This window comes from Pipistrellus hanaki, assembly GCF_964339955.1.
Source record: "Pipistrellus hanaki genome assembly, chromosome: 4".
In the NCBI taxonomy this organism is placed as follows: Eukaryota; Metazoa; Chordata; class Mammalia; order Chiroptera; family Vespertilionidae; genus Pipistrellus; species Pipistrellus hanaki.
In genome coordinates this window covers 96,454,038-96,464,277 of record NC_140506.1, presented here as the reverse complement: position 1 = coordinate 96,464,277, position 10,240 = coordinate 96,454,038, and the positions used below count along the sequence as shown (strand labels likewise).

Here is a 10,240-nt window from a genome sequence, read left to right as displayed (position 1 = left end):
CACTTTGACCAGTTGCCAGGGCCCCCGGCCTGTCACACACCAACAGGAGGTGGTCCCAGGCCGGCATCTCCCGGGACAGAACCCAGCAGCCTCCAGGCCCACCTGCCGAGCCCCCAAAGGCCCTCGGCCTCAGGGTCACCCGAAGCCCAGAAAGCGGGTCTTGGAGCTAAAACCAAGGAAGGTGTGAACCAGCGGTGAGTGTGTGGCCAGCTCAGAGGGATGGTGCCCTCTAGCCCCCCGCAGCAGGCCCAGCGGGGAGCGGGGGAGCATCAGGCTGTTCTCTTGGCTGACAACTGGGGCATGGTTCCCCCTCCAAGTTCCAGACACTCAGTGAGCTTACTCCGCGGGAAAGGGAGCGGGGGCGGTCTGCTCGGTGGGCAGGGTGCAGGCGGTTTTTGGCCGCTGCTGACTGGAGGACCATGTTTGGGCTTCCTCTGCCTGGCGGCTGATAGGCCTAACCAGTGACTGAGGTGGACAGCGGGCTGAGCAGTCGGTGCCCAGGAGCTTCTCCCTCTCACCCTCCTCACTTCTCCAGGGCTCGGCGCCACCTGGGACCGGTCAGAAAGGCACGTGGGGACCCGCCCGGAAGGGGCAGCAGCAGAGTATGGGGAACCGCGACACGGTGAGAAACAGGAATCCCGCTCTGCTCGCCACGGTGGCCGTGCTCCGACTGAAGAGGGCACTTCCTCCCCGGCCAGAGCGCCCCGGAGAGGCGGCCTCCTCCGTGTGGAGCCGCTGTCCTCTTGGGAAGGTGAGCAGCTTCGCCCAGACACCAGCCGCTGGCCTCTGAGGGCCCAGCCCTTCGGCCCCGCAGGCCTCTGCAGCCTCCAGCCTGCCCACCGTGAACTGCCCGCCCGCACTGCCCTGGGCTCTCTCCCCTGTCACCAGCCCTGTGAAGACCCGCGTCCTCCCGCAGACCTGTCTGTAAGCTGCCCTCTGCCTCCTTTCCTCTGTGCTTTCACTACAGAAGCAGCGGCTGGTGGGGGACAGCAGGTGTCTGGCTGGCCTGCTGCTCTCCGTGCTGCCGGGAGGACTGGAGTCCATGCTCCTGTATGGCTCCGCCCTGTCCCTGCTTCACTGGCTGGAGCAGTGACAGGCAGCACGGAGCCCTCTTCCTGTTACACGCCCAGCCTACTGAGCCACACCCTCAGCCGCCTATGCTTGGCCCCACCACGGCTGCCGCTCAGGAAGGGTGGCTTTGGCCTCTCCAGCTGGAGACCCCCCTTCCCCACCTCACCCCCAAACGGCCTGGTGGGTGGGTCTGGTGGGCGGGCCTGGCGGGTGGGCCTGGAGGATGGGTCTGGCGGGAGGGCCTGGCGGGTGGGCCTACTCCCCATCGGGAGGAGGGAGGGGAGCTGCAGACCGCCACCTCCCCCCCAGCGCTCAGCTCCTCCCCTCCCCAGGCTCCTGGCCCCTTGCCCTCCCCCCTCAACCTCAGCTCTTCCTGGAACCTGCCTCTCCTGGTCCCCAAACTGGGGTTCCCGCTGACCTGCCTGGACCCCGCCCACACGGCTCGCCATTCACGCCAGGGACGGAGCCCCCCACCCCCGCCCCGCCCGGCGCTCAGGCCTCGGGGCCCTCGGGCCCCACCAGCAGCAGCGGCTGCGCGTTGCGGCCCTTGTCGTGCCAGCACACGTCGAAGAAGGGGAACACGGGCCCGGGCAGGCGCTCGCGGAAGGCGAAGAGCGGCTCCAGCGCTTCGGGGTCGCTGGCGTCGTAGAAGGCGAGGACGCCGTCGGCGAAGCTCAGGTACAGCCCGACGCGCGCCGGCCGCCGCTCCCGGGGCGGCAGCGCGCGCGGCTCCTTCGCCTCCACGTGCGCCTCCAGCACCTTCCCGTCCCGCTGGCCCAGCAGCCACAGCCCCTGCGACGGCGCCGCCTGCAGCCGCCCGCGCCGGCCCGCCTGCGCCGCCATCACGCCCAGCGCCCAGCGCGGCTTGTCGCCCACCTGCACCTCCCAGTAGTGCTCGCCCTCCGCCAGCCGCTGCCGCGCCAGCACCGCCACCGCCTTGTCGAACCGGCGCGGGTCCTCGGCGGCCGGCGGCGCCTTCTGCTCCGCGCAGTGCGCGCTGCGGCCGCAGGGGGACAGCACCAGGCTGGGGTGCGCCGTGCTGGGGTCGAAGGTCAGCTCCGTCACTGCGGAGAGAGGCAGCCCGTTACCTCCGGAGCCTTCCCCGCCCACCGATGGGCAGCCCGGCTCCTCTCCTCCGGGCCTCGGGGTGGGGGCGGGGTGGGGGTGGGGGTGGGGGCGAACCCCCTCTGAAGACCGCCTCTCTGACACTGTAAGCGGAGGCCACAGGTTGTGGGGGTCAGGCTGGTACAAGGCAGACAGCACCACCCCGGTCACAGGGAGGAGACAGTCAGGAAGCCCGGTCCGGCGCCCCTGTCTCACCACCACCGTGGGGCCTCAGTCAGTCTGGGCCTTAGTCTTCTCCCGGATAAAACCGAGTTCCCCCCAACCCCCGCCCGCAGGGCAGCGAGCTGCCCACCACGTGTGCATGCCCTGGAGCTCAGCACTGGGGAGGGGAGGCTGAGCCTTTGGGCCACCAGAGTCAGGGGCCGCCCAGGGTCCCAGCCCTGCAGACCCCCAGACCCCAAAGAGCAGAGGTTATCCCCTCCACTGTCCACAGGGGCAGGGTCTGGCCAAGGAGCACTCAGAGTTCGAACCCAGGCCCAGCAGCTGCACCTTCCTGTAAGCAGCACCCTCCCCGTCAGGCACCCACCTATAAGTCCCACACCCTCAGGGGTCCTTCTCTTAGCACAGGTATTAGGGTGCAGGGATACCCTAGAGCAGGCATGTCAGACTCACGGCCCTGCAGGCCACACGTGGCCCACAACAAACATTTTTGTGGCCTCGCCAGTATAACGGTATGTAAGAAACATTTTAATAAAAATTTTGTAACTTAATTTTTACACAATCCGGTTATACATAATCTATATATATAAAAGGCTAATATGCTAAGTGTCCCATGGTAAGGGTAATGATGTCACATAGCAACTCCTGGCTTCCTCTCCCTAGCAACTAGCCTCTTTGCAGTTTTTCCAGCCCAGAAACACAACTTGCTTTACAGCCAGGGGCAAACACTTCACAGTTTAACCAGATGTCTGTGAAACGTTTTGAGGCGCCTCATCTCATTTGATCCTCACAGGAGTCCTGGAGTAGGTAGCTAGGAGACTCGGTGGAGTCCTGTTTTCTTTTCATTAGCCAGAAAATGGAGATTTAGAGAGCTTAGAAACTTGGCCCGACTGAAAAAAAGTAAGAAATGGTGGACCTTGAAAATGACCTCAGGTTTTCTCACTGCAGGATCTCTCCACAGCATTCCTCTGCAGAATAGAGTCAAACGCTGCTGCGGTTAAATATTTTACCCTTTGTTCTCCCTGCAGGACTACAATCACAATCTGCTTTGTGTTGCTATTTCCTGCTGTGACCCTGAAAGAGGAGTTGGGTGCTTCACTGGGCTGGACAAGTTTAGCTAAATCAGAAAGCAGGTCTGATAGGCTCGTTTATTCTCTATCTATAATAGGCTAAGTTGACTTGCAGATGCAGGATAGATAGAAAGCTCTCGCTGGCAACAATAACACGTGTGTGTGTGTGGGTGTGTGTGTTTTCATCTGTCATTGTCAACCGTGAATTTGATTGACACTTCTATTATAGAGAAATGGTGAGCAGCAATATTAAAATATTTCGCCCTAACTGGTTGGCTCAGTGGATAGAGTATTGGCCTGGGGACTCAGGGTCCCAGGTTTGATTCTGGTCAAGAGCATGGACCTTGGTTGCAGGCACATACGCAGTAGGGAGTGTGCAGGAGGCAGCTGATCAATGTTTCTAACTATCCCTCTCCCTTCCTCTCTGTAAAAAATCAATAAAATATATTTTTTAATTAAAATATTTCTTCTAATTAATTTCCTTTCTATGTGCATGAATTCGTGCACTGGGCTACTAGTTATTAATAATGAACTACAATGTTCGATAATGACTGATCACTATAATTGTGTTGCATTCATTTCCCTTATATGCCTTACACGCAGCCTCACCATTCCTCTTCACTAAAACTAGCATCGACTATTTTGGCAGCCAATTGCCGCATCATTAGTTTTGTACTGACTTGTTTGATGTGCACAACAGGAAATGTTTCACTTTCGGAGAACACGAAAAATAGGCTTATTTGCATTATGCTTATTAACTTGTGCAAGTTATTCAGCGTCTGGTAAGTTTAATGTTTAAGAAAAATATTATTAAAATGTTCTATGATTTTATGTTCACAATGACCCATTTATTCCAGTTCTTTGTATTCAGCATCTCTATGGAAATAAACCTACGTTTCTATGAAAACTGAAGCTTTCGTTTCTTTGCGGCCACATAAACTTAAACCTTGTTTATTTGGCCTGTGTTAGCCTTGGAGTTTGACATGCTTGCCCTAGAGTGTAGAGGCAGAGGGGCAATGGCGCCTTCTGTGACCTTCCTCGCTGAGGCCGGGAGGCCTCTGTGTGTGGCTGCGGCCTCCCCACAACCACACGTTACAAACAACATGCCTCCGGTACCTGGCATGAGAGCGCGGAGCATCTTCCTCCACACCTGGAACTTGAAGTCATCTGAGATGACAGGCAGCTGGATGTCCAGACGAGCGGGCGGGGGGGACTCTGCCAGGATCTTCTGCAGCCTGAGGTGGGAAGTGTCTGTGAGGGGACTTCCGGAGGAGGCAGGGGTGGGGAGGGAAGAAGCAGTGCCCGGAAGAGAGGACAGGGCTGTGGAGTCCCAGGACCTCCCCACATGATGCCTCTGCTGCCTTTCCCGTCTGGAGAGATGAAAAGTTCTGGCCACGGCCGGTGGCTCAGTTGGAGCGTTGTCCCATTCACCAAAGGTTTCAGGTTCGATCCCCAGTCAGGGCCAGTGCAGGAGGCAACCAACGGATGCTTCTTTCTCACATCGATGTGTTTCTCCCCCCCCCCCCCTTCTCTCTCTGCAATCAGTAAACATATCCTTGGGTGATAATTTTAAGATGAAAAGTTCAGGAGATGGATGGTGATGAGGTTGCATAACAACGTGAATGTACGTAATGATATTGAAGGGAAAGTGTGCACTAAAAATGGTATTTGCCACTGGGGTGGCTCAGTGGGTGAGCATCCACCCATGCACTGGTTTGATTCCCCGTCAGGCACATGCCCAGGTTGTGGGCTCGATCGCCAGTAGGGGGCGTGCAGAAGGCAGGCTATCCATGTCTCTCTCTCATCCGTGATTCTATAGCTCTCTCCCTCTCTCTTCCCATCTCTAAAATCAATAAAAAATATATTTTTAAATGGTCAATTTTATTCTGTGTACATTTTACCACTAAATGTTTAGGTCTTTTGTTGGGATAAGGTCCAAGCCCCTCAGCGCTTCCGTTTGCCCGCCTGCCACACCAGCACACCTTCTCTCCCTCTTGCCTTCTCTCAGGGCCCTTCCCCCAGCTCCTGACCTGCTAACTCCAGCCCGTTCCTCCAGCATCCAACTCTGACGGCCACCCACCCGGCCTCCCCCTCCTCTCCCCGGCCTCCCCCTTCTCTCCCCCGCCTCCCCCTTCTCTCCCCCGCCTCCCCCTCCTCTCCCCGGCCTCCCTCTTCTCTCCCCCACCTCCCCCTTCTCTCCCCCGCCTCCCCTTCTCTCCCCTGCCACCCCCTTCTCTCCCAGGCCTCCCCCTTCTCTCCCCCGCCTCCCCCTTCTCTCCCCGGGCTCCCTCTTCTCTCCCCAGCCTCTCCCTTCTGTCCCCAGCCTCCCCCTTCTCTCCCCGGCCTCCCTCTTCTCTCCCTGGGCTCCCCCTTCTCTCCCCGGGCTCCCTCTTCTCTCCCCAGCCTCTCCCTTCTGTCCCCAGCCTCTCCCTTCTGTCCCCAGCCTCCCCCTTCTCTCCCCCGCCTCCCCTTCTCTCCCCTGCCACCCCCTTCTCTCCCAGGCCTCCCCCTTCTCTCCCCAGCCTCCCCCTTCTCTCCCCTGCCACCCCCTTCTCTCCCCAGCCTCTCCCTTCTCTCCCCCGCCTCCCCTTCTCTCCCCGGGCTCCCTCTTCTCTCCCCCGCCTCCCCCTTCTCTCCCCAGCCTCTCCCTTCTGTCCCCAGCCTCCCCCTTCTCTCCCCCGCCACCCCCTTCTCTCCCCGGGCTCCCTCTTCTCTCCCCCGCCTCCCCCTTCTCTCCCCAGCCTCTCCCTTCTGTCCCCAGCCTCTCCCTTCTGTCCCCAGCCTCCCCCTTCTCTCCCCGGCCTCCCCCTCCTCTCCCCGGCCTCCCTCTTCTCTCCCCCACCTCCCCCTTCTCTCCCCCGCCTCCCCTTCTCTCCCCTGCCACCCCCTTCTCTCCCCCGCCTCCCCTTCTCTCCCCTGCCACCCCCTTCTCTCCCAGGCCTCCCCCTTCTCTCCCCCGCATCCCCCTTCTCTCCCCGCAGCACTGAGCACAGCGATGCCTACGTCCCCGCCCCCTGTCTGGGGGGTTCCTAGGAAGGACCAGGTCACGTTCATTTCTATGTTCAAAGCCAAGTGCAGGGAGAGTGCAGAGGGCTGAGTGGAGCCGCAGGCACATGGGGAGTAGGGTGAGCCAGCCGGGCAGGCTGGGGAAGGGGCGGGGCCAGGGTGGGCTCACCTGCTGGTCACCAGGCAGAATTTCTGGAGAGAGAAGAAGAAAACGGCGGTGATGCGGGCAGGAGAGACTCTGGACAGGACTGGGGATGGGGCGGATGGACCAGGAATGCTGAGTGCGGGGCCAGGAAACATCAGGAAAGTCCAAAGAAACCCAGAATTCAAGGCCACCCTAGCCCTTTATCTGTGTGAGTCAGAAAAGGGCACCCCTTCCCCAAGAAACAGCACTCTGCGGTGGGAGACTGTCCCAAGCAGTAAACAAACCCACAGCGGCTGTAACTGAATGGGCCCCCTAGAGAGAGTGCCTGCAGCAGGCTCCCCGCCTGCCTGTGCGGCCCTGGCTGCTCCCTGGCCCTCCGGGCCTCGGGGTCCTGCCCCTCCGGGCCTCAGGATCCTGCCCCTCCGGGCCTCTGGGTCCTGCCCCTCCGGGCCTCGGGGTCCCTGCCCCTCCGGGCCTCAGGATCCTGACCCTCCGGACCTCAGGGTGCCCGCCCCTCCGGGCCTCGGGGTGCCTGCCCGGCCTCGCGGTGAGCTCTCTGGGCCTGGACCCGGCGAGGGGCAGAGGAGGGCGGTCCGGTGCTCACCATGAGGAACTCGGTCTGCGGCTTGTCGGCCACCTCCTCCAGCACCTTCTCCATCTGCCGCAGCTGCTCCAGGTACGAGTTCAGGCCCCCCAGCTCCTTCCGCAGGGCGGCCCCCGCCTCGGCCCGCACCCGCTCGGCCTCCTGGTCCAGGGAGCTCTCCAGCGTGTCCAGGAACAGCCGCATCTTGCCCAGCTGCTCCCCGACGGCCCCCCGGAACTGGCGCACCGTCTCCTGCGGGCAGACGGCAAAGGCGCTGGGGGGGTGGGGGGGAGCCTGCCTGACCCCCGCCCCGGCCCTGTCTGACCCCCTGACCCCCGCCCCGGGCCCTGCTGACCCCGCCCCGGGCCCTGCCAGCAGAGCCGCACCTCCACCTCCACCAGCTGCTGCTCCAGCGCCGCCGCGCTCTTCTCCTTGCGCGCACACGCCTCCTGCAGCTGCAGCTGCTGCTGGGGAACCTGGGTCTGGGGGCGGTGACAGGGTGGTCCTGGGGGCGCCTGAGAGCTGGTCTGCCCCCCAGGGAGCCGGGCGAGGAGAGCGCCGGGCTGATGTAGGGGGCTGAGACCACGCAGAAGCCCCGGGACCCCAGTCCTGAGGCCGAGGCCAGGGAAGCTACGCCCAGGGACCCCGGCCACTGCGTGCCCCCAGACCGCACCCCCGCCAATAAAGAATGCATGAGAGACTCCCTGGCTGTGTGGACGCCTCCCCTCGGTGACTGGCCTCGCGGAGGGCCTGGGCGGGCCGGGGTGGGGGGGAACCATTCTGGGCACCGGGGGACCGCAGGCCTCGGGCGCCACACCCGTGCGTGGGCGCCGCGCACTCAGGTCTGACACTCCAGCCGGCGGCGCACCCCGACCTGACCCGGTGCCAATGGCCTGTGCACCAGCCACGGGCCCGGCGCGCCCGGAGCGGCCAGGTCTGCGCCAGCCTGTCCGGCCTGCCGCCTCACAGCCTCCCTCCGCCGCCCACCCCCAGCTCCTCGCCCCGGGGGCCCCGCCCTGCCCTCCCGCGCCCCCCCCCCCCCAACATCCGGCGGGCGCCCTGCCCCCTCCCACCGTCCTCCCCGGCCGCCGGCCGCCGGGCGCACCTGGAGGCGCGCGTGGGCCTCGGCGGCGGGCAGCAGGCGGTGGCCGCGGTGCGCGCCCAGCGAGGCGCACACGCCGCACACGAGCGCGCGGTCCTGCTCGCAGTAGACGCTGAGCGGGTCCAGGTGTTCCTCGCAGTGGCCCTGCGGCACCTCCGCCAGCCGCTCGACCAGGCGCGCCAGCTGCAGGTTGGTGCTGAGCGCCTGCGGCCGCGTGGGCGCCTGGCAGGTGGGGCAGGGCGCCGTGCCGTCCGCCTCCCCGGCCGCGCGGGCCAGGCAGGCGCGGCAGAAGCTGTGGCCGCACTCCGCCGTCACCGGCGCGTCGAACAGCTTCAGGCACAGCGGGCAGGACAACTCCTGGCGCAGCAGGCCTGGCGCGGCCGCCATGGCGGGCCTGGCACAGGAGAGGTCAGTCAGGGAGGTCAGCCCCGAAGCAGCCCCATCAGGAGCTGTCTCACTCCCAGATCCCAAACACAAGCCCGGGTTCCAAACAGTCCTACCCACGGTCTTTCCCTGGCTCAGTCCCAGATTCTCCAAGCCCCATGCCGACCCTCCTGTCCTCCTGCCCCCAGGGCCCTGGCCCTTCCTTCCCCACTACCCAGGCCCACAGGATCCGGGGACTCACAGGGCTGGTCGGAGATCACAGGCAAAAAGAGACTCCCGGGACGCTCAGCCTGAGCGCTGGGGTCAGGGTGTTGTCTGAAGGTAGGTCAGAGGCAAGAGACCGGCCTGGAGCAGGGACGGGCACTGGCACGCACGGGGCAGCTAGCAGTGGGCACCCAGCTGATGGGCAGCGGTGACTGACAGAGCCCTCCCCGCTGGGCTCTGGCCCCAGGACTATATTTAGCTGCTTCCTATCATTTCCGGAAACCATTCTAAAAGTGAAGGCTGAGTGGTCAGGGAACAAGCTGCACATGTCAAGGCCACCTGTCCTGGCCCATCCACTGTGCCCTCTGCTGCCCAGTCTGAAGCCAGCGCTCGGAGCCAGCAGGACACCGGGCCTCTCCGAGAGAGAGGGAGAGAGAGAAAGAGAGAGAGAGAGAGAGAGAGAGAGAGAGAGAGGTCTGCCCTTCCTCCCGCCTCCACTCCCACGCCTCAATCTGCAGCTTCCCCTCCCCAGTGCGGCTTGGCCCAGCCTGTCAGCCACTCACTTTTTCCCCAGCCAATGGCTCTCACACCCACAGTATGATCTACAGCCCCCCGCCCCCCGGAAGGTGTTCTTCCTCCAGAGCTGAGGAAAGAGGCTTTTTTCTGTCTCGCCAGAGCTCAATGCAAGCCCGGGACAAAGCTGGCCTCCCTAAATGCTTGAAAGTCAATAATGGACTGGCAGTTGAATAAATGAACGAACCGAATCCAGAGCCCACAGTCCAGAAGCCGAGCTGCCTGGAGCCCCAGGCCTCCCTTGTGCTGATGCTTGAGATCTCTGCTAAATTTCACTGAGATTGAAAACCAAAGTCCTCCCTGTGGCCTGCAAGGCTCTGCCCAACAAGCCCCCACCTGTCTCTCACCCGTCACCCCCTGCTCACTCCAGCCGGGCCTTTGCACTTGTCATCCCCTCTGTCTGGAAAACTCTTTCAAAGGAAGATCTTTAGCGAAAGTCACTTTTTCCGTGAAGCTTTCCTAACTCCCTGATTTTAATCTCACGTCTCCCTTCCCTGCTTTCCTCATCTTCAAAACATTTTGCATTCATCCGTCTCCTCCTACCACCACACGTGTGTTCACTGCTTGTTTCTAACTCAAAGGTAAGTGTGTGGCACACAGCAGGTGCTCAATAAATACTCAACAGAGAAATAAGCACAGGAACTTCTGACCTCCCATAACTCCTCTCAGCTTTTACCAGGGTTTCTCTTTTTTCCTCGACCTCTCTGATTCTCTCAGAGATTCTGTTCCTGTTTCAGTCACGTAACTTCCTCTTTGGACGCTCTCTTTGCCTCTCTCTTGGGATTTTAATATTCATGTTTATGTGTTTGATGCCGAAT

General features: G+C 61.9%; 1 protein-coding gene across 2 annotated transcripts; it reads right to left on the bottom strand.

Moving 5' to 3' along the window:
* Positions 1-1,545: 1,545 nt before the first annotated feature.
* Positions 1,546-9,020, bottom strand: TRIM72 (tripartite motif containing 72). Of its 2 annotated transcripts, XM_084882055.1 has the most exons (7): positions 8,887-9,020; positions 8,265-8,655; positions 7,546-7,641; positions 7,181-7,411; positions 6,601-6,623; positions 4,542-4,660; positions 1,546-2,135 (listed from the first exon to the last, which is right to left on the bottom strand). In XM_084882055.1, exons 2-7 carry the CDS (start codon positions 8,646-8,648, stop codon positions 1,564-1,566), a joined length of 1,425 nt encoding a protein of 474 aa, XP_084738181.1. In that variant the 5' UTR covers positions 8,649-8,655; positions 8,887-9,020; the 3' UTR covers positions 1,546-1,563. The 2 variants fall into 2 exon arrangements, with proteins under 2 accessions (XP_084738181.1, XP_084738182.1); XM_084882056.1 differs by lacking the exon at positions 7,546-7,641.
* Between the last annotated feature and the right edge of the window lie 1,220 nt (positions 9,021-10,240).